Source organism: Aplysia californica, unplaced genomic scaffold, assembly GCF_000002075.1.
Source record: "Aplysia californica isolate F4 #8 unplaced genomic scaffold, AplCal3.0 scaffold00736, whole genome shotgun sequence".
Taxonomy (NCBI): domain Eukaryota; kingdom Metazoa; phylum Mollusca; class Gastropoda; order Aplysiida; family Aplysiidae; genus Aplysia; species Aplysia californica.
In genome coordinates this window covers 350,523-374,264 of record NW_004798006.1, presented here as the reverse complement: position 1 = coordinate 374,264, position 23,742 = coordinate 350,523, and the positions used below count along the sequence as shown (strand labels likewise).

Here is a 23,742-nt window from a genome sequence, read left to right as displayed (position 1 = left end):
TCTCTCTCTTTCTCCCTCTCCCTCTCCCTCTCTCTCCCTCTCCCTCTCTCTCTCTCTCTCGGGCCCTTCTGGGTGGTTGGCGGATGCTCTGGTGTGGTTCCCTCCTTCTTTCCTATCAAATATCTGATTCTATCATTCTATCGCCTTTCCAACAAATACATCTTATTCATAATTGGTCACTTTTAAGCACAAGGGGGCTATCGCCAAATATGCTGTTTTTAGAAAATCGAAGGTAAAGTTTTTAGACCCTTGTTCAGTTTCTTTAAAAGACAAGGAGAGTTTTCTCTACTATAACCAAGCAAACATACACACCAATGAAACCAAACTTCTCCTATAGGTACCCGGTAGGACAATGCCCACTTTTGGTGTAGGTCAAGATTTCTGGAAACAGCCCAAATCTGGGTTAGCCTGTTTGTCCTTGAAAGCGACCTATTATACTATATCTATTGCATATATGATCAATCATTTTTTCTCCGTTTGATTTTTATTTACTACAAAATATAGGGTTAAATAGGAGCGGAGTTATACTATAGTGAAGTTTGAGATTCTACGTAGTACAAGTTGAAACAACTTTGCGACGTATCGCAACCTTAGTGCTGTCTTGTCGTATCTCCTTTTTTAACCTTATCTGTACGTCGTGTTTTATTGTCGTACCCATACGACGTGGGGAACTCTGTGCCATCACTTAACCCTATCCGTACGTCGTGTTTTACAGTCGTATCCATACGACGTGGGGAACTCTGTGCCACCACTTAACCCTGTCCGTACGTCGTGTTTTACTATCCTATCCATACGACGTGGGGAACTCTGTGCCACCACTTTCCAAAGAACAAATTTACTCGTCAATCTGATCTGTACGCTACGCATAGCAGTCCGTCAAAAATGTTTTTTGGAGAAATACTGAAAGTTTCAGAGATCTTCGTTCTAGAAGTATTCTAAAATGTGAAGAATACAACCTGGGGGTACAAAATTACCCCAGGGCGTACGGATAGGGTTAAACTGTGAAAAGTGACTTCTTCTTAAGTTCACTCTTTGTTATGAACTGTTTTTGTTGTTATTTAAAATGGAATTAGGACAAGAAAGCATTGAGGTCGCGGTATGCTTAGACTTAGAGCTAGAGTTAATCGCTTTGGGGGGGGGGGGGGGGATAATTGTTATTCGTGGGGCTCTCTTCAAAGACGGTGTGATTACCTGGGCAGCATCAGTTTTTGTTTTTGTTTCTGTTTGTTTTGTTTTTGGTGTTTTTCCTCAATCTCTCAAGCAATCACTCGCCGTGATGTTAATGTTGATGTAGTTGTCGTAGAGAAATGAGTGAACTGTTTGCACATACCCGCGAGAAATACGACAGACAATACAAGCAATCTGTCTCCTATTTACGACGTGGCGTTGTAGGCATGATGACCTGACGACTGTGTGATTCTAAGAAAGGATTTCCTGAACTGAACTAGCTCCCGGGGGGGGGGGGGGGGGGAGGGAGAAGGAGAGGAGTGAAATGAGAAATGAGAAAAAGAAACTAGCTAAATAATTAGTCGGAAGAAATGAGTTGGAATTGAGTTAGAGAGTTAGTTAGAGTGCAGAAGCAGCATGCTGTCCTCATTTTACACGCGTTTTGATGAGAGAAGTTGGCGGGTGGTAGAGAACGTGGCGGGATGAGAGTCCACGTTTTAAAAAAAGCCCTGAGATTACGTAAGCGGTTGTTCAAATATAATCTTACACCTTTTGGGGGACTTTGTGCACCTCGCATAATTTAGCAAAATTTGCTCTTTTTTTCTTCTTAATTTCTGATTATCTTCCTTTATCATTCTTTGTTAAAATTAACAGAATCGCATAATTTTACATTTTTGGGCTCTTACTTTTACTTTTTTCTTCCGCTTGTACCTGTGGGTGTCGCGAGGAGACACAGGCGTTTGTCTGCATCAAGGCGAGTGGCCTGTAGGAGGGACATCCTGTGAGCTCTGAGGGTGTCTGCCACAAGGCGAGTGGCCTGTAGGAGGGACATCCCGTGAGCTCTGAGCGTGTCTGCCACAAGGCGAGTTGGCTGTAGGAGGGACATCCCGTGAGCTCTGAGGGTGTCTGCCACAAGGCGAGTGGCCTGTAGGAGGGACATCCCGTGAGCTCTGAGTGTCTGCCACAAGGCGAGTGGCCTGTAGGAGGGACATCCTGTGAGCTCTGAGGGTGTCTGCCACAAGGCGAGTTGCCTGTAGGAGGGACATCCCGTGAGCTCTGAGGGTGTCTGCCACAAGGCGAGTGGCCTGTAGGAGGGACATCCCGTGAGCTCTGAGCGTGTCTGCCACAAGGCGAGTTGGCTGTAGGAGGGACATCCCGTGAGCTCTGAGGGTGTCTGCCACAAGGCGAGTGGCCTGTAGGAGGGACATCCCGTGAGCTCTGAGTGTCTGCCACAAGGCGAGTTGGCTGTAGGAGGGACATCCCGTGAGCTCTGAGTGTCTGCCACAAGGCGAGTTGCCTGTAGGAGGGACATCCCGTGAGCTCTGAGTGTCTGCCACAAGGCGAGTTGCCTGTAGGAGGGACATCCCGTGAGCTCTGAGTGTCTGCCACAAGGCGAGTTGCCTGTAGGAGGGACATCCCGTGAGCTCTGAGTGTCTGCCACAGATTCACTCCAGCGTCGTCTTGGTCCTTTTGGGCTCTGTTTGCGTACTTTCAGAATTTTTTTTCACGTAAAAACCACGAGGACAGTCTTGAGAATCGAACCCGTATCTCATGCGCACGGGAGCTTGGCGCCTAACCTCTACATGTACACCACCGACGCCCGTGTCTTGGCTCTGTCTCTGTCGACAGGCAAGACGGACGAAATCACCCGCAGTTATTAACGAAACAATCTCACGCTAAAGCTTAAGTCACCATCATTCACGTCATCCAGTACCAGATCTGCGACAGACATCGGCGATCATGGTTCTCTATTCATTCCTTTGCTCAGATGCTCTTAAAAAAGCTACGTTTCCCTGATCTTTCCCTGTTACCCATTTGTTTAGGTTCTCTAAGTAGGTTGCTCTGGGCCTACCCCTACCTCGTTTGCTTTCAATTTTGTCAGTAAGCGCTAGATGTTCAAGACCTTTATGTCTATACAGGTGTCCCAAAAGCTGCAAAAATTGTCGTTTCCTGATTGTTTTTAACAGTGAGCGTCCCACGCAGGCTTCATCAAGCACTACCTCATTTAATTTCTTTTCCTTCCACGATATTCTGGATAAAGTTAAAGTAGGCTACACAAAATTTCCTACACACTTAAAATGTTTAATATGTCCCGCGCGCTCAAATGACCTTATGCAGTTGCGAACATCGTAAAACATTTAAAAAGAAAGGGAAAAAATAAGACACAAAGGTGAGTGGCTTAGTGAGCGAGTGAGTGAGTGAGTGAGTGAGTGAGTGAATGAGTGAGTGAGTGAGTGAGTGAGTGAGTGAGTGAGTGACTGATGTTAGCACCGATCATTAATTTACGTTCTTTCCAAGTCCCCTGTCGTTTGTTGTATGAAAGAAGTATATTCCGGTCATGTGCGCGCTGGTGAGTCTATTGGTCGCTTTTAAGGACAAGCGGGCTAACCCAGATTTCGGGGGTTTCCAGAAATCTTGACCTACACCAAAAGTGGGCATTGCTCTACCTGTAAGAGAAGTTTGGTTGGTTTCATTGGTGTGTATATTTGTTAGGTCAACGAGAAAACTTTCCTTGTGCTTTAAAGAAACTGAACAAGGGGCAAAAACTTTACCTTCGATTTTCACAAAGCAGCTTTTTTTCGAGATAGGCCGCTTGTGCTTAAAAGAGACTAATTTTTCGTGAGGGAACTCCTACAAAGAAAGAGCACAGACTCGAGAGTCGGCAGCACAAGTCGATAGATCCACTTATGATTGCATTCATTTATTTTAAAGTTTGAAGTAACTTAGTAAGACGCTGCTGGGTAATATATCTCTTCAAAGTAAGGTTGAGTTTGTTTTGTTTTGTTTGTTTGTTTTTTGTTTGGGGGGGGATGTTTTGTGTTTCTCTCTCTCTCTCTCTGTGTGTGTGTGTGTGTGTGTGTGTGTGTGTGTGTGTGTGTGTGTGTGTTTGTTTTGTTTCTGTTTTTGTTTTTTGTTAGATCCAGGTTTTTGTTTTCTCTGATCCAATTTTTACTTTGTTTTTCCTTTAATCACTTTTATAAATTATAATAGCAGAGAATGTTTACCTTTGATGTGTGCCAACAAAAATGCTTCTGAACCTACGTAAGTTGAGAATTCTCTCTCCACTCCCAAGAGGGCAATATTCCTCTCCTCACAAATGAAATGATCAGCGAATTAATATATATATTTTTTTTATTATTATTCGTTATGATGAAAGCTTTTTTTTTTTTGCTCCCACTGTTTCCAGTTTTGTTATCATAGCTCTGTGAAGCATCATGATTGTCATTTTTTTAAAAATCATTGAACGTGACAGAAAAGAAACAAAATGTTAACGTTTAGATTAAGTAAGAGTTTTACGACACTTGCAACACAATAAGGTCATATAAGTGCCGAAGAGTAGATGTGTTACAAGAGAGTACCAACCACAAAAAAGGAGGAGAGATCATGACGATAGATATTTGGTAGGAAAGAATGAAAGAGCAATCTGCAGGGGGAGAAAATATTCTCTAGTGCAATGTGTAGTATCCGGGCACTTCAGTCATCATCATCATCATCATCATCATCATCATCATCAACATCATCATCACCATCATCACCATGAGTTTGTTGGGTACAGGGGCAGTCATACTTGGGACAAAATGAGAGGGAGTTTGTTGTTGTTGTTGTTGTTGTTGTTGTTGTTGTGTAATTTGTTTTTCCATTTTTGTTTTCGATTGTTTGTTTGCTTTGTTTTTATACCCCCGCACAGAAGGAAAAAAAACTACAGAAAGAATAGAACTGATACTCAAACTGGTAATCTATAATATTTTATATTATATAAAAATTGTCAAAGTTTGTCACTTTGGCCGCCTAAAACTTCACAACCACCTAACTTTCCAATTTGAAAAAATCAATAGTGGTTCAGATAGTTCAAGAAAAGGCTAATATATCGAGGTTATAAAAGATTATTCGATAAAATTTTAGGATTATTATATTTGTTCGAATAAAGAAGAGGACATTAACACAATAATGCCTAATAACGGAGTGTGTGTGTGTGAGGGGGGGGGTTAATTAAAGCAAGAGCGACAGACAGAAGTAACGTGGAGGGAAAGAAGAGAAGTGGGAGGAGTTATCGGAGACATGCACTCTCTAAACTACCCCACTTATTTTCCTTCATACATAATTTTTTCATTCATTCATTCCAAGTTGAAAGTACCGTCGCAGTAAACAATTGGTCGCTTTTCAGAACAAGCGGGCTAACCCAGATTTCGGAGGTTTCCACAAATCTTGACCTACACCAAAAGTGTGCATTGCCCTACCTATAGGAGAAGTTTGTTTTCATTGGTGTGTATATTTGTTTGGTTATAGTAATAGAGAAAACTCTCCTTGTCTTTTTAAAGAAACTGAACAAAGTTCCAAAAACTTTACCTTCGATTTTCTCAAAATAGCATTTTCCGGGACACCCCCTTGTGCTTTAAAAGCGATAATATTATACAATAAATAGTGTGATCAAAAATTCGTGGAGCAACTTATCCTCAAATCTCAAATATCTTTTTAAACGGGTGAATCAATGTCACCCATACTTAGCACATCATTTTGTATCAATCTGTCTGAACTTAATCATATTTTTCTATAAAAATTGAGGCTAGATTTTTAAAAAAATGTTCTTTATTAACGATTGTAACACACGACGTACGAATAGGGTTAAAAGCGATCAATTAACGAGAGATCTTCTGTGACTGTGCTGAAAAAGCGAAGGCGCTTCGCTTGTGGCGATCTGCAGGACCTCATTATCATTAAATGTATCAGGATCGTTGACCACCAGATTTTTCCTGCTGCTGTCTTATTTTCTCTCTCTCTTTGTTTTATCTGTCTATCTATTTATTTATCCATCTATCTGTCTATCTATTTATTTATCCATCTGTTTATTTATTTTTTTACTTATTTATTTATGTATTTACTTATTTATTTATGTATTTACTTATTTATTTACTTATTTATTTATTTACTTATTTACTTATTTATTTACTTATTTATTTATTTACTTATTTATTTACTTATTTATTAATATATTTATTTATTTACTTATTTATTAATATATTTATTTATTTACTTATTTATTTATAAAGATCTGCTAGTACTAGTACCTTACTTTGTCGGTTCGGTAAGATTATTGATCTTGCCTTTAGGCGGATTAGGGGGCACGGAAATTGCCACAAATAATGATTATAATCACTGGCAACATTGCATTGGCTTCAATAACTACTGATTAAACTGGACACTGCATACCGGACCTGGATTTTTTTTAAAGCACAATTAGTGTATTTGTTCTCTGTTTGATTTGTTTTGTTTTATTTTGTGTGTTGCACTTTTTTTTAAATGTTGTGGTTGTTGTTTCCATTATTACTATTATTATTATTATTATTATTATTATTATTATTATTATTTTGGTTTCTTTTTGTGCACATGTGTATTGACATTTGTTTTCGTGTTTTTATGGGGGTGTACTTTTATCCTATTACATGTATTCCTTTTAAAAGGGGAAAAGGGGGGGGGGGGTCTTTTTAAATTGTATTCCTGTTTTTCGAGAATGAAAATAAAAATAAATGTTTAATTACCACGGGACACTGTGGTTCACGGGACACTGTGGTTCACGGGACACTGTGGTTCACGGGACACTGTGGTTCACGGGACACTGTGGTTCGTCTGTAGTTTTTCTTTTGATTGGACTTCATTCTAACAATCTAGGGCGATGTTTTTGACGATTGCGATGATGATAGAATATACAGACATTGTGATGCCAGCATATGTATATTATGAATTCATATTACATTGTATAGCAATCACGTGTATTATTTCTACGATGTTTATATTGTTTTTATATTGTATAATTATCATTACTGTATTAGTACTACTAAATGTGAAGCATGCTGACAAAATGAGTTACTTCTCGCAGTCCACGGATGGAGATATGGGACAAAAATCGACACAGTCACAGGGGTCAAATTTGAAGATCATTAACAGATGCCATTTTCTTTAAGTTTAACATTTCTTGTATCATTTCATACAATAAATACATTGTATAAACTCAACCAATAAATTTGACGTTTCTATGTCCATAGGGCAAAAATCTGAGAAGTAACTCTTTTCGTCAGCACGCCTCACATTTATTCATTGTTTACCACTTATGTTTCTTCAGCCTACAACAATTGGTCGACTGTTTTCATGTCCTTGTACAATGTATTTTCTCAACTTCTGTATTAGAAATGGGCGTGCGCTTATAAGTTATTATCAATTAGAGTTTGGTTTCTTCATAAAGTGATTTTGATACCTCGCGTTCATTTCAGAAACGATTGGAGTAAAAGTACGGACATATTGCCGGCATCTGGTGTCGTTTCTTGGTTTTGTTTTTGTTGCTGTTTGTTTGTTTTGGTTTTGTTTTTTTCAAACTTTACTTTAAAAGAAGGAAATCAGGAAACTAATACATTTCATGATTTGTGTTGCATCGTTGGGAAATCAGGAACTCGACAAAATTAATGTTGAAATTAAAGAAACCGGAATTATTTTTGCTACATTTAGATATTGCTGTCCCCGCGGTTTTAAGCAAAAGAAATTCTGAAGTGAAATTATGCAAACGGAGCCCAAAAAATTGAAATTATGCGATTCTGTTAATTTTAACAAAGAACTGATAAAGGAAAATAATAAGAAATTTATGGGGGAAAAAAAGATAAAATGTTGCTAAATTATGCGGGGTGCATAAAACCGCGGGGACAGCTATGGTTGGGCAATCCCCCCCCCCCTTTTTTTGCGCAACACCTTTTATGTCCACTAAAAAATATAATTCTGCGTCAATGGATTTTACAGATGCCGTTGACCAAAAGCACTACAGATATCAAACGGTCGCTTTTAAGCACAAGGGGGCTGTCCCGAAAGTTTTGAGAAAATCGAAGGTAAAGTTTTTGGATCCTAATTCAGTTTCTTTAAAAGATAAGGAGAGTTTTCTCTATAACCATACAAATATATACCTATATATATATACACAAACACACGCACACATCAGTGAAAGCAAACTTCTCCTATAGGTAGAGCAATGCCCACTTTTGGTGCAGGTCAAGATTTCTGGAGCCCCCCGAAATCTGGGTTAGCCCGCTTGTCCTTAAAAACGACCACATTGTAGTTTCCAAGGACACTCAAGTTTTGAAAGTCAGAAGGCTTTTTTTTATAGTAGAGGGTTTTACGGCGCTCTCAACTGCATACGGTCATATGAGCGCCAAGGGGGGGGGGTCAACAGAGAAGTCTTTACAGGGAATCAGACTTACTCTGCTCACCTCTTTACCTTCAACAGTACAAGGTCTGTTTCGACTATCAAGGCACCCCGGAAATAGTGGGTCACAAGAGAGTGACAAACATACAAAAGAAGTAGAGGAAATGACAATAGTAAGGATTAGGAAAGAAAAAGCAGCAGTTCCCTGCTGTAGACCAGGCACAGTTATGAGCGTGACATTGATGAATCAGCCCATTTACAATTCTACTGTGCTTGAACGAGAAATGCCCCCCCTTTGGGAACGGCCTAAAGACACTTCAGTCAGTGGCACCGCCCCGGGGGGATCAGAAGGCTTGGAAAACAGAAGGAAAGAAAGAATAAAGATGTGTTACAAGTAACAAACACAAAAAAGGAGGGGAGATAAGGACGATAGATGTTTGATAGGAAAGAAGGAGCAAACCACAACACAGTACCCGCCAACCACCCACTGATAGCATTCTGAAACAATCACAACTTCCAAGGAAGCATACAGTGCAAGCTGCCATTTATAGGTGCTTTAGCACTAACATACTGACATTGATAAGACCATATTCACTCCCGTTGTGATCAAAGCCAACAGTAAACACTGCATTGTCACCAAGTCAACATAAGTTCGTTGGTTTGGGTTGAGTTTTTTTCTTTTCAGTTTTGATGAGAGTTTCACGGCACCTGAAACACAAATAGGCGATACAATAATCAATACGTGCCAAACATTAGAGGTGTAACTAGAGAGCACATTAACATACAAAGAAAAGAAGGAGAAGATGTTTTTTTAGAAGAGATTTTACGGCGCTCGCAACTGCATAAGGCCATATGAGCGCCAGAAGATTAGAGGTGTTACAAGAGAGTAACAAACAAAAAAGAAGGAAGGGAGATAAGGACGATAGATGTTTGATAGGAAAGAAGGATCAAACCACACCAGAGGACCCGCCAACAGCCTGCAACTTCAACAATTAAAAATATTTTGTTTTAATTAATAAAAACACAAACACGTAAGTATAAGGTGCCAGTTTTTATTCAAAAAAGTACCTACGACTTCTCCATGGGTATAACTGTTGCAGTCAGGTCTCCCCCACTCCCACACTCATCATTGATGGTCACAAAAAATGACCTATTCTTCAAATGAGATAATTATGTCACACAGCGTGCTATTTCACTTGACAAGAAGTTTTAGTAGAGGTTTTACGGCGCTCGCAACTGCATAAGGTCATATAAGTGCCGAAAATTAGACCTGTTACAAGAGAGTAACAAACATAAAAAAGGAGGGGAGATAAGGACGATAGATGTTTGATAGGAAAGAAGAAGCAAACCACACCAGAGCACCCGCCAACAACCCACGTTGCAGATAAGTCTCTCACACTCATCATTGGTGGTCACAAAAAATGACCCATTCTTCAAACGAGATAATTAGGTCTCACAGCGTGCAATTTCACTTGACAAGACTAACATCAGTAATGTATTGCATGATGAACTTTCTCCAAATGTTACAGGAACTGGATTTAACAGAAAATAAAACGACGGATCAGCTTCCATGGACAAACCAGATATCTATAACCTTGGTCCACGACACAGCGCAGAGGTAAACATGACCACATTATACACAATTGTCATAACGAAGAGCTTAATATATGGCCACATATTATTAATATTATCATATACATCCATCATAACGTAGAGCTTAATATGGCCACATTATACACAAATGACCACATGTCATATTTACCTGTCATAACGAAGAGGTCAACAAGATCATATATTACACACCTGCCATAACGAAGAGATTACTTAATATGGTAACATAACACATCGAACCACATAGCAACCAACAATACAGTATTGGGAACACCAAAGTTCTATTTTTTTTTAAAGAAAAAAGAAAACAAAGAGGCCACAAAACATTCAGTACTTGAACAGAGAAAACTGCAATGAAGTACAGTATGTTTTAGTTTTAGTAGAGGTTTTACTGCGCTCGCAACTGCATAAGGTCATACGAGCGCCAAGGGGTGGATGTCAACAGAAAAGTCCTTACAGGGAATCAGACTTACTCTGCTCACCTCTCTAGCTTCAACAGCACAAAGTCTGCTTCGACTATCAAGGCACCCCAGAAATAGCGGGTCACAAGAGTGTGACAAACATACAAAAGAAGTAGAGGGAAAATGACGATAGTAAGGATTAGGAAAGAAAAATGAACAGATCCCTGTTGTAGATCAGGCACAGTTATGAGCGTGACATTGATGAATCAGCCCATTTACAATTTCTACTGTGCATGAACAAGAAATGTCCCCCCCTTTGGGCATAACCTAATGCAGGTGTTTTTATGCCAACATCTACGCAATTTAAGTTAATTTTGGTTAGGAGGCAGGCTTCCGCCAACCCGGGCTGGGAAGAATATAGATCTACATCCCAGCAGAAAAGACTGAAATACTCGATAAAAACTTTCTCCCCGCTTGGGAATCAAACTTGGATCTCCTACGTGCGATGGCAAAGCTCCTAACCACTACACCACAGACGTCAGAATGTAATGGAATGCTAACAACAGTAAATATAATTATATATGAAAGAATGATTCGGAAAAGAGACAAAAAACGGAACCAAATTGTGACTTACTTGTATGTTTTAGTAAACGCTTTACGGCACTTGCAACACAATTAGGTCATATATAAGTGCCGAAGATTAAAGAAGTTGCAAGAGAGTAACAGACACAAAAAAAAGAAGTAGGAGAGAAAAGGAGGATTGCTGTTTTTTATAGAAAAGAAGAGGCAAACTACACAAGAGTGACTTACTCAAAATTTAGATATGAACAATGAACTCGCCTGCGAACATTTCACAAAAGGAACGAAAAAAATTAAAAACCACAACAAACTCAGCAAAACCTTCCCCTGACTACTAACAATGAAAATGTCAACTCAAGAAAAAAAATCAGACTACGTTTATAGAGGGATGAAAAAATATCGGGCTACGTTTAGAAAAGGATGAAAAAATATCGGACTATGTTTACAGAAGGAAGAAAAAATATTAGACTATGTTTACAGAAGGATGAAAAAATATCAGACTACGTTTACAGAAGTATGAACAAATATCGGACAGCATTTACAGAAAGTTGAAAAAATATCGGACTACATTTACAGAAGGATGAAAAAAGTAATGACGATGTTCACCGTGGCCACAAAACATTTCTGACCAAATTTGGATTAGAAAAAAAACGTTAAATGAAAAAAAAAAACCCACCTGAAACGCTTTACACTTGAAGAAATCTTTAAAAAGTGGAAAAGTCACCACTGAGGGAGCTAAATATTTTCTTACACTTACTTGCTTTAAAATATGCTTTAGGTACACAGTCTTAGGTGAAGAGATGAAAGATAAACCCCCCAAAAAAAGGAAAAGGAAAAGAAATATGAAAAAAAAAAACAGAGCAGAAGAAAGGAAAATGATTTATTAACAAAGAAAAACCAGAGGCCATTTAGAATTTTGGGTTGAAATTAAAAACCCTAACAAGTGACTGAGTTTAGTTGGAAGGTTTATTAAGCGTTATGCAGCACTTGCAACATAATTAGGTCATTGAAGTGACGGAGATAAGAGGAAGAGGCGTTACTACTAGAGAGTGACATTGAAAAAAAAAGGAGGAAAGATAATAACGATAGGTGTCTGACAGGAAAGAAGGAGCATACCACACAAGAGTGCCCTCCTAGTTTTAGTAAGAGTTTTACGGCACTTGCAACACACTAAGGCCATATAAGTACCGAAGATTAGAGGTGTTACAAGAGAGTAACAAACACAAAAAGGGAGGAAAGATAATAACGATAGATGCTTGACAGGAAAGAAAGAGCAAACCACACCACACGACGACAGCACCCACCAACCACCCAGTAAGTCACTGAAGTGAGAACGGCAAGTGACTAGAGTCGAGAGGAAGTAGAAGAGAGTCAAGGGCAGTAACTCACACAAGCATACTAGCACTCTACAAGGATGGATGGAGAATTCCCCCAAATAAATGTTTACCACAAAACATAATGAACATACAACAGAAACAAATCATTTTGACAGTGGGGAGCCGGTGAATTTTTCAGAAATGGCTAAGGGAAATCAAAGACACATGATTCAAACCACAAACTTAAACCTGTGAGCACTGGTCCATTATTCATTATGATTATTATATCCCAGCTTTTTTTTTCATTTTTTAGTTGTAGTAAGAGTTTTATGGCACTTGCAACACAATAAGGTCATATATGTGCTGAAGATTAGAGGTATTACCAGAGAGTAACAAACACAAAAAGAAGGAGGCGAGATCAGGACAATAGACGTTTGATAGGAAGGAAGGAGCAAACCACACCAGAGCACCCGCCAACCACCCACTTTTCCATGACTGAAATCTGGGAAAATTGTCATTTTTCAAAGACAAATAGACTGGGAAAATTTGAGCAGAGATAGATCATGTTGGCGAGTTAAACGTCCTAATCTAAAACTTGTTCACATATAGATTAATGTTGCAAAATCCCCTGCCAGTAGTGCTAAACATTTGAACAGGCTAAAGTTTCAAGCTATATATGTGTATAATTTGGTTGTTTGTTTTAGTAGAGGTTTTACGGCGCTCGCAACTGCATAAGGTCATATGAGCGCCAGAAGATTAGAGGTCTTACAAGAGAGTAACAAACATAAAAAAGAAGAAGGGGAGATAAGGATGATAGATAGATGTTTGATTGGAAAGAAGAAGCAGACCACACCAGCTAATTTGGTTGTTTACTGCCAAAAAAAAAGTAAACAGTTCACCAGCACTACAATGCATGAACAAAAAAAAGACAAAGAAGCAGACGCCACACCTAGAACCCCCACAAAATAAAAACGCCACTATCTTCAAACCAGCGCTACATTTGGAAAACACGCATTTTTTTCGTCTTTATTCGTTCATGGCAGACGACTGCAAATTTGGGAACGAAAATAAATTTTTCCTATGTACCTCAATAAATCGGGAAAATGAGGACGTTATCGGAACCTCGGGAAAGGCTATCAGAAACAAAAAAATTTCCCAATAAAATTGGGAAAGTTGACATGTGTGCACAAAGTTGGATGCCAACTATTCATAACTTTATAGACAAAATATCAAGTCTGTACTATACAATGGCAAAAGTAACAATATTGCTGTGGAATTTGGTCAAAGGACAAAGTCACTTTTCTTCAACATTACATACAAAACAATCAGTACTAAATCATCACCTGAGTGGAAAACAGTTGTATCTGGGAGGGAGAAGACAGAGAAGACAGAGAGTTCGGAGAGAAAATAGACAATTCAAGAACACAGACATTTAAAGAAGAAAACAGACTCTTCAGGGAGAAAACAGACAGTTGAAGGACATACGGTTCAAAAACCAAAGAGTTCAAGAAGAAAACCAAGACAGTTGAGGGAGAATGCAGACAGTTCCTCAAAACCCAGACTTTTGAAGAACATAGACAGCTCAAGGGAAGAGAAAACAGACAGTTCAAAGAGAGGGAAGACAGACAGTTTAAGTTTAAGTTTAAGGACACAACACATCAAGAAAAGAACAAGACAGTTGAAGGAGAATAAAAGCTAGTTCCAGGAAAACCCAGACTTTTGAAGAACATAGACAGCTCAAGGAAGGAGGAAACAGACAGTTCATAGAGAGGGAAGACAAGACAGTTAAGTGTAAAGACACAGAGTTCAAGGAAAAAAACAAGACACCTGAGGGAGAATAGAGCCAGCTCCAGACTTTTGACGAACATAGAGACAGCTCAAGGAAAAAACAGACAGTCCCAGGAAAATACCACACCACAAGACAGTTAGTTCTGAGCTCAGGGGCTCTCTGCTTCAAAAGAGTTCTGCATGAGCCTGTCAATGTTGTCGAAAAGACTCGAGTCGAGAATGCCGGAGGAGTTTGGGTGAAACTCCAGCATCTCCGGAGGAACCTGCACCAGCTGGGACCCAGGGCTGGCGGGGTGGGGGTGGGGGTTCAAACCCCTCCCGTCTCGCACGACAACGTTTGATGAAGAAGAACCGGCACCCCCCGGAGCGCACCCCACCGACCTCTCTGAGCAGGGGGGGAGGTGGGGCAGGGGATCACCTGGATCCCTGTGGGAGCTCATCAGATACTCGGTGGTGTGCTGATGAAGCCCGGGGTGGTCGTCTTGCTCTAAGAGGTAGCCAAACTGGGAGGCGCTGCTCGAAAGTAGGGGACCTGACGCTGACGAGGGCATGCAGAAATAAGGACCGCTAGGCATTAGGAATGACGATGACAATGATGAAGACGATGAAGACGCTGTAGATGGTAAGAGTGACGAACGAGGAGGTGAAGAGGAGGAAGAAGTCGGCGAAGACGAAGAGACGTGATGAGATAGAGGCAGGGGCAGGGGCACGGGGGGGTGCAAAAAACTCGGAGGAGCGTGACTATGACGACGGGAGGAACAAGATTGCGGTGGCGGGCTGCACTGTTGCTGCGGCTTGGAGCTCTCGCAGCAGCTGAGTCTGGGGGACGGGAAGGAAGAGTGGGACTCAGTGCAGCCCGTGCTGCCCGCTATGGGGGACAGCTGAGAGAGGGGCGGGGAGTGGTGGTGGTGGGACGATAGAAACTTGAACGAATCGGAAGAACTGACGGGACTGGAGTGCCCGCGGGACGAGATGTGGGAGTCGTCAACGACGACGGGCGGGGAAAGACTTTGAGAGAGGGTCAGACATATCTCTGAGGAGGGCCGAGCTGCTGAGTCAGGGAGGTGGGGGTGGTGGCTTGTCGAGCTAGAGTTTGTGGCGACGAGTCCAGACGACAGCGGCCACATCTCACTCGTCGAGGGGTAGGAGACAACTCTGCTGTGCGAGTACCTCGCCGAGCCTGCCTCCGGAGTGCTCAGAATCTGGGAGCTAGTCCTCGAGACGTCGCTATATTCCATCCCCGGCGAAGGAGAATAGCCCGGAATGGACGTTTCGAAACCGAGCACAACGTGGTCCTCCGAATGGTCAGACGCCATGTCGTCGCTCTCGTTCGGAGAGACAGACTTCTTGTTCTCGCTGTCATTTTCTTCTCCAGCCTGCGAGTGCGTCAAAAAGTGCTCATGACTCTCAGCTACACTACTAGTCGTCGAACCGCCAACGGTCAAGACGGAACTTTTCTCTCCCGCGACAACAACTACGCCCACCGGCTCTATTTCCACACACATTTCCTCCTCCTCCTCCCCGCGGTTAGACTCAAAGCTGCCGGGGAGGAGTATTTTTCGACCGGGGGAGATTTCCGTGGTGAGCGGTACGTGTACCTGCTTCCTGCGAGACTTGCTGTGGTGAGTGCTGCACGGAGCTCGCTGCTCCTCAGACGTGGCACCGCAGGACGACCTCGAGCCGTGAACAGAGAAGGTCGTCAGCGTCGACGATAGTGGTGAGGTTGACACCAGCGACGAGACAGGCGGCCTTGAAGAAGAAGATGATGATGATGACACCGGTGACCTTTGAGGTGATAACGGTGACCTTAGAGGCGATAACGGCGGTGATTTCGTCAGACTTTTCTGGTCTTTCGTCCGGATATGACCACAATACTCCAAGGAAACCGTAGTCTCTCCATGTGGAACCTGCATGGGAGAAGCGTTGTCACTCTGCGCCCCACGGACACACTCGGCCCCTTCCCCTTGTGGGGACACCTGACAGCTACAGCGAGAGCACAGAGGCCTCTCACCTCCAGACACAGTTCTACTGCCACCACCACGCGCACCACTTCCATCACCTGCCTGACACCTATCCCAAATCAAAGATTTCTCACCCGTCTCTGACTTGTCCTGAAAGAAAGATTTGCCACCTGTCTCATTCTCCTGAAAGAACGATTTGCCACTTGTCTCATTCTCCAGAAAGAAAGATTTGCCGCCTGTCTCATTTTCCTGAAAGAAAGATTTGCCACCTGTCTCATTGTCCTGAAAGAATGATTTGCCACCTGTCTCATTCTCCTGAAAGAAAGATTTGCCACCTGTCTCATTCTCCTGGAAGAAAGATTTGCCATCTACCTCATCCTCCGGAAGGAAAGAATTCCCACCACCACCACCAGCACCGTCGACATAACCCGACGTCTGCCCCAGCCCACCCACCCGGTCCAGCGGTTGCCGTGACGACTGGCCGCCCGGCTCGGGACTGTCAGTGGCGTCGCTGCTCCACCGCGCCTGTTCCCAAGCCTGCTGGATCAGACTCCCACCCAGTGGAGCAGGCCTCGCCTCACGCGTCTGCTGCTGTCCGCCGCCCGTTGCGGATCCCGAGGGGACAGGACCACTGCTCCTCCTCCTCCTCTCCACCAAACAATGGATTCCTCGCTTTCGCTTTTCTTCCAACGCCGGTCGTTTCACGAGCGGTTTCGCTGAGGAGGGGAAGGTGATGGTGGTGGCAGCAGCAGTAGAAGCAGAAGAGGCAGCAGCAGTAGCGGCATCTTCACCACCGCTGCTCGTCATGAGAGACGTTAGATTCATAACTGGGGGATGTCTCCCCGTCCTCGTCCTCATAATGATACGTCCCTTCCCCTTTTTGCCGAGAATGTATGGCAAGTTTTTCCCGACGCCCTCCGTGCCGAGAGACGCCGCGGCCAACTTCCTGGTGAAATCCCCGCAGCTCTCAGAGAGCACCGATGATGACGACGACGGCGCAATTTGTTCTGTTCTCTTGGCGAAAACCAGCTGCTTCGCCGAGGATTTGTCTCGGCTCGTCGTCAGTTTCCGGTAGCGATCAGTGGTGTCGGACGACGCAGCCTTCTCCAGAATAATCACAATCTTCTCGCTCGATGATCCAGAACTTTTCCGGGGATTTTTGGGGACAACACGCCGCGCCTGGCCACGCTGCAAGAGAGTCTTCACTGAGGAGAAAGATTCCGACTTCTTCTGACCGAGACTCGCCGCAGTCCGGGGCAAAATAACGACCTCTCTGCCGTCACTTCCAACATTTGATCCCTGATGGACGGAGGGAACCGGCGGGAAGTCGACAGCTTCTACCGCTGGGGCCATCATCTTTTGCAACTGCGGAGGAGGAGGAAGGCCGTTGTTCTGTGCGCTCGGCACCGGCTGACCGAGGGTGACCGACACGGGGGAGGGTTGTAGCGGGGGCGGGGGCGGTGGGGGTGCTGGTGGGGGCCACTGCAAGGTCGGCAGCTCGTACTGAAGCCCCGTTGCCGTGGGGACCAGGGTCTGCTGCGGGACCTGAGGTAGGACAGGCGTCGTGCTGCCCGCGGGGAACGGGCCCAGGGGGATGGGCACCAGAGCGTACGACATGGCCTTGGGAAGGATCGGCTGTGGGGCTGTGGGGAGAGAGAGAGAGGGGGGGTGATGGCAACAGATTAGCAAATAAACATCTTTATCATTTTGGTTTTTGCAAGAGTTTTATGGCTCTTGCAATACAATTAGGTCATATAAGTATGGAAGATCAGAGTTGTTTAGTTTTTGTACGGTTTTGCGGCGCACGCAACTGCGCAATGTCATATGAGCGCCAAGAGGTGGATGTCAACAGAGAAGTCCTTACAGGGAATTAGGCTTACTCTGCTCACCTCTCTAGCTTCAATAGCACAAAGTCTGCTTCGACTGTAAAGGCACCCCGCAAATAGCTTTTCTTTTAGTAAGAGTTTATTATTTTTATTTAGTAGAGATTTTACGGCACTCGCAACTGCATAAGGTCATATGAGCGCCAAGGGGTGGATGTCAACAGAGAAGTCCTTACAGGGAATCAGGCTTACTCTGCTCACCTTTCTAGCCTCAACAGCAAAAGGTCTGCTTCGACTATCAAGGCACCCTGGAAAGAGCATTTTACAAGAGAGTGACAAACATACAAAAGAAGTAGGGGAAAAATGACGATAGGATGAGGAAAGAAAAAACAGCAGTTCTCCCTACGTTGTTCGGGCACAGTATGAGCATGACATCGACAAATCAGCCCGTTCACAATTCTACTGTGCATAAGAACAGGTTAATATCCCCCCTCTGGGAAAGGCCTAAAGACAACTTCAGTCAGTAGTACTGCCCGGGGGGGAGGTTAAGCGACACTCTTTAACCACTCACACAGACAGAAACAATATAGAAGCAAAGATAAGAAGTAAGAGCAACCAGTGACACCCTCCAACCACTCACACAGACAGAAACAATATAGAAGCAAAGATAAGAAGAGCTACCAGTGACACCCTCCAACTACAAAACACAGACAGAAACAATATAGAAGCAAAAATGAGAAGGAGCAATCAGTGACACCCTCCAACCACAAAACACTGACAGAAACAATACAGACGCAAAGAAAAGAAGTAAGAGCTACCAGTGACACCCTCCAACCACAAAACACTGACAGAAACAATACAGACGCAAAGAAAAGAAGTAAGAGCTACCAGTGACACCCTCCAACCACAAAACACTGACAGAAACAATACAGACGCAAAGAAAAGAAGTAAGAGCTACCAGTGACACCCTCCAACCACAAAACACTGACAGAAACAATACAGACGCAAAGAAAAGAAGTAAGAGCTACCAGTGACACCCTCCAACCACAAAACACTGACAGAAACAATACAGACGCAAAGAAAAGAAGTAAGAGCTACCAGTAACACCCTCCAACTACAAAACACAGAAAGAAGCAAAAAAGAGGGAAAGACAAGAGGTAGGAACCACCAAGGGACACCCTCAAACCTCCAACCTCTCACTCACTGATTCTCTTGGGTTTTTTCGACGGGGCCGGAGGTGCTGGCTTGGGAGGCTGAGGCTTCGACTCTGGACAGCAACGGGAGAAAAAGAAAAATCTTTTGTTGAGCATTTCAGCAAAGGAATTATCTCTCATGGAACCGGCTCATCTAAAAAAGAACCCCCACCTAACTTTAAGGCGTTTTAACTTAAAAGTTTACAACGGACAGCCTTTTTCATAAGATTCACAAGAAAAGGGTGTTTTAACTTTTTAAACCCTGAGTTTTTCCCACAGTTTTTTTCTAGTCACCTAAACCTGGTGAACCATATATCATAATAACTTCTAAAAACACAATCTGAACTTGCCACCAACTTCTAAATGGCGGAAAATTGGATCGGGAATAGTTCCGAAAAACAAAATGAAGTAAATGAAACGAAACAGTTGTCACTAGTCATCCAATGGGGAACAGGGTTATTACCGCCGGACGCTCCCAGTGTCTGATGGGGACTAAAGAGTTAATCTGGGTCGTCAGTGCTATTTCGCCCCACTTAAAAGCACCCTTTTAGAGCTGGGAGATTCAGTATACAAGACCCGATCTTTTTGAGCTGCTACCACTTTGATTCTTTTTCTCAATGAAACGTTTTTTTAAATTTGAGACCAAGGCTATTTGGTTTCAAGCTGACGATTTTACATTTAACCACCCCCCACCCTCCCAAAACAAAACAAAAACAAGAAAATTAAACCAAAACCCCACGCAATTTCATTTTTAAAGTTTTTAAAAATGAGGCCAACAACACAGCCGGACCCTCCTCACACCTTGCTTGATCTGCTGATGAAACAAAGGCTTCGCGCCGTCCGCCACCATCCATTTGCCGCCATGCTTTTTCACATTCACCTTTTTGAAGTCTGGATGAAGGGACAGATTGTGACGCACGGAACTCTGGGGAAGAACAATGTTACAAGTCGTTAAGCTTCAATTGAATACTTGTACCACTCCATCTTTTTTTTAGTTTACGTAAAGGTTTTGCAGCATTTGTAACACAGTTAGTAAGGTCATATGAGTGCCGAAGATTAGAATGTTTGTTTTAGTACGGTTTTATGGTGCTCGCAACTGCATAAGGTCATTTTTTATGAGTGCCGAGGGGGTGGATGTCAAGAGAGAAGTCCAAACGCGAAAACGGGCTTACTCTGCTCACCTCTCTTGTCTCAACAGGATAAAGTCTGCTTCGACTATCATCAAGGCACCCTGGTAGATAGATATTAACTCATCTCTCATCTTTCATACTAACTCATCTCTCATCCTTCCTCAGATTGTCCATCATCCTTTGAATCTTAATAAAGAGCAAGTTCACTAACATCACTAAAGGAAGTTATTCATCGTTAACTACCCGGAAATAGCAGTTCACAAGAGAGTGACAAAAATGTACAAAAGAAGTAGAGGAGAAATGACGATAGTAAGGATGAGGAAAATAAAAGCAGCAGTTCCCCCTATGTTGTTCCGGCACAGTATGAGCATGACATTGATAAATCAGACCATTTACAATTGTACTGTGCGTAAGAACATGTTTATCCCCACTTTGGGAATGGTCTACCTTTAGTCAGTAGCACTAAATTATAATTGAATATTTGTACAGTGGAAACCATATATAACAGGCTCGGTAATAACAGGGTAACAGGGATCCGGTAATAACTGGGATTTTTAAAATCCCCGCTTTTTTCCTACTCTTTGTCTCTATTAAAAGTTATCGGCAATAACGGCCTCATCGGAGCCCAATCAGTTATGTCAGGGACAAAGGCTCGTTAACAATTACAATGTGTAAAAAGTGAGAGAGAGAGAGAGAGAGAGCCGTGTAATGTGTCATGCGCAGGCCTGCCACATGGCCACAAGAGAGGACTGCGGTGTGCAAGGGAAACTACCCCTGAATAAATACAGCTGGATTAGTGCACAAAGGCTTACTTCCCTTGCTTTTCTGATTAAACAGGCATCTGATATACCAGATTTTTTCTCTGGTCCCACCATCCCTGTTATATCAGGTTTCCACAGTACTACTTCATATTCTTTTTAGTTTTAGCAAAGGTAATTTGTAACACATGTCAGTAAGTAAGGTTATATATGAGTGCCGAAGATTAGACGTGTTACAAGAGAGTAACAAACATAAAAAAGAAGGGGGAGAGATAAAGACTACAGTTGTTTAATAGGAAAGAAGGAGCAAACCACACCAGAGCACCCGCCAACCACCCACTACCACAAGAAAAATAAAGTGCTACCTGAATAAAAGTTAAAGATACAACACTTGAAGTCAAAATAGGTCAGACCGAAAACTTTAGCCTCTCCTCTCTCTAAAAAAAAACAGAAAAGAAAAGAAAAAAGAAAGAAAGGAAGAGAAAGAAAGAAAGAGGCAGAAAGAAAGAAAGAAAGAAAGAAGGAAACGACACCAAAACAACCAGGAAGTATCTAGCATCAATGCAACAACTGAACCTTCAGCCTTCAGTGAAGGTGTACCTGTCCCCGTCGTTGTATGCAAGAAAAATTCTGAAATTACTTCCACGGCGCACCGGCAGTGGAATTTTAGTTGCCGCGGGGGGTTCCCCGCCAGGCGCCTTATCACGTCGGGGTCACGGGGGTCAGCTCCCTGTCGCCGCTCTGTCTGGGCCGACTTAATTTTTGGTACTTTTCAACGTACAATTTAAGGTGCATCCTTGTATTTATGGTAATTCTCATTTAGTGCACCCAAAGCACGCATTTCTGCTCTTGAGACTCAAAAAAGAACGGACGTTGTAACTTGTCTGGTTATTTCGTTAGACGCGCTGGAGTCGGCAATGCTAAATTGTAATTTTTTGGGGACTAGCGTGAATGAAAAAAAATCAATATAAAAAAAACACATCGCCAAAATCTGTCGAACTTTTGGAATATGAACGACATAACATTAGTGCAGATACTCAGAAAAGATGGTATTTGCGCTTATAATAGAAGGCTGTAATTTTGCAATTTTATCCATCGGGCACACAATTCGTTACCAAGTAATTCCTCCAAATACAACTTTATGTGTCTAATATAATCATGAATATTCGCATATTTTCTCGAAAGTTTATAAAAGTTATCATGAAGTTTCTCAATGAAAAGTGCAAATCGATTTTAGTGCTAGAATATATCTTCAACGGAGATCTAATACACGAACAGTATGTGTTACACTCCAGAAATTGCTTACTTTTCTTAAAACGCTAAGTCTCGGTTTTGTAAGTTGACTGAATAATAGGGATGACTTCTCGTAATTGGGTTATAAGAATAATTTCTAGCTTTCCAGGGACACTGAATCAGCACCAGACTTTTCCAGCTTTTTTTACGTTTCTATGACCATTTGCAATAACTGACAATGTGACTGATTTCTTTACATTCATAATTGTGTCCGCGCATATTTCCTACACAAAAACTAAGAATGAATGTTTTAGCTGTCATTATTTTTATTCCATACTTGAAGTTTATCTCTACCCATGTATTTACACGGTTTTGTGGTTTTTTAAATCGCTTATATTATATCTTTTTAGTTGTATGCAGGCTGCCACAGACACAGCATGATTCATGAACAAACGCAGAGTAACTTTCTCTTGTTTAATAGTAAAATAAGAGCTAACGCTGATCGTCTTTAGTTAAAATATGCAGATGTGCATCTTTCTTCTCTTATAACTTGACTATTACTACTACCGCAGATTTAAGATTTCTCATGGTAAAAGACATGATATTCGTAGTCAGTTTAACACAGAATTTGGAGAGATCTGTCGTGCCTTTTTTAAAATAACAATCATTTATTCATAACTTTGTAACTAAAACAGGACAAATTGGGTACTCTACAAACACTTGTCTAGAACAAAAACTAAGGCACAGAAATTAACCATTCTAACGCAGAATAAATCTCAAGACATTGAGCTTTTAGTACATTCGCGTAATGGTTTGCTGTGTGGGATGGGGAAGAAGTTATATCGTTTTAAACAGTCAAAAATGCGAACTTCCCGACCGACACCGGCAAAGTCGCCTCAGGGCTCATTAACCCCGTGACCCTGAGCCGGGGAGCTCCGGCGGGCTGCTGAGTCACGTCAACTAAAAGTAACAGAATCGGGCGAAAAGTGACGCCGTGCTTCGCAAACTGAGCCCAAAAATGTGAAATTATGTGATTCTGTTAATTTTAACAAAGAATTATAAAGGAAAATAACCAGAAATTATGCAAAAAATTATAAAATTTGGCTAAATTATGCGGGGTGCATAAAACCACGGGGACAGGTGCATGACACATATATAATCAACATGGCTTACCTTCCAGCTCTGCTTGGCGTCGTACTTGAAGTACGGGAACTTGTCCTCGATCCACGACAGGATTTCTTTCACGGTCAGCTGACCTTGCTCCGAGCTCTTCAAAGCCATTTTGATCAAGTCCATGTAAGAAAATCCTGGCCGCTCATACCTAGTTTTCCGCACCTGAGTTTCAAAACAAAACAGATAGAACATGATACCACCAAACTATGGGACAAAGAGGTATCGTATATCTCAAATTTCTGTAACAATACAAAGTAACAATTTTTTTTTAAAAAGAACAACGAAACAAAACTAACTGGCAAAGTAGAAAAACATTCAAAAACATGCTGTCATCTTACGCTGTGTTATGATTTACATCGATATATATACACAGAGAGAAAGAGAGAGAGAGAGAGAGAGAGAGAGAGAGAGAGAGAGAGAGAGATT

At 42.2% G+C, this 23,742-nt stretch overlaps 1 protein-coding gene across 1 annotated transcript in view; it reads right to left on the bottom strand.

Annotated features, from left to right (window-relative positions):
* Positions 1 to 14,194: 14,194 nt before the first annotated feature.
* The window catches only part of LOC101858578 (serine-rich adhesin for platelets), a 10,963-nt gene continuing 1,415 nt past the window's right edge, over positions 14,195 to 23,742 (bottom strand). The window contains exons 2-5 of the mRNA XM_005108947.3: positions 23,317 to 23,478; positions 19,824 to 19,947; positions 19,034 to 19,096; positions 14,195 to 17,649 (exon numbers count right to left, since the gene is read on the bottom strand). Coding sequence (XP_005109004.3) covers positions 14,195 to 17,649; positions 19,034 to 19,096; positions 19,824 to 19,947; positions 23,317 to 23,478 — 3,804 coding nt within the window. The remainder of the gene's footprint in view (positions 17,650 to 19,033; positions 19,097 to 19,823; positions 19,948 to 23,316; positions 23,479 to 23,742) is intronic.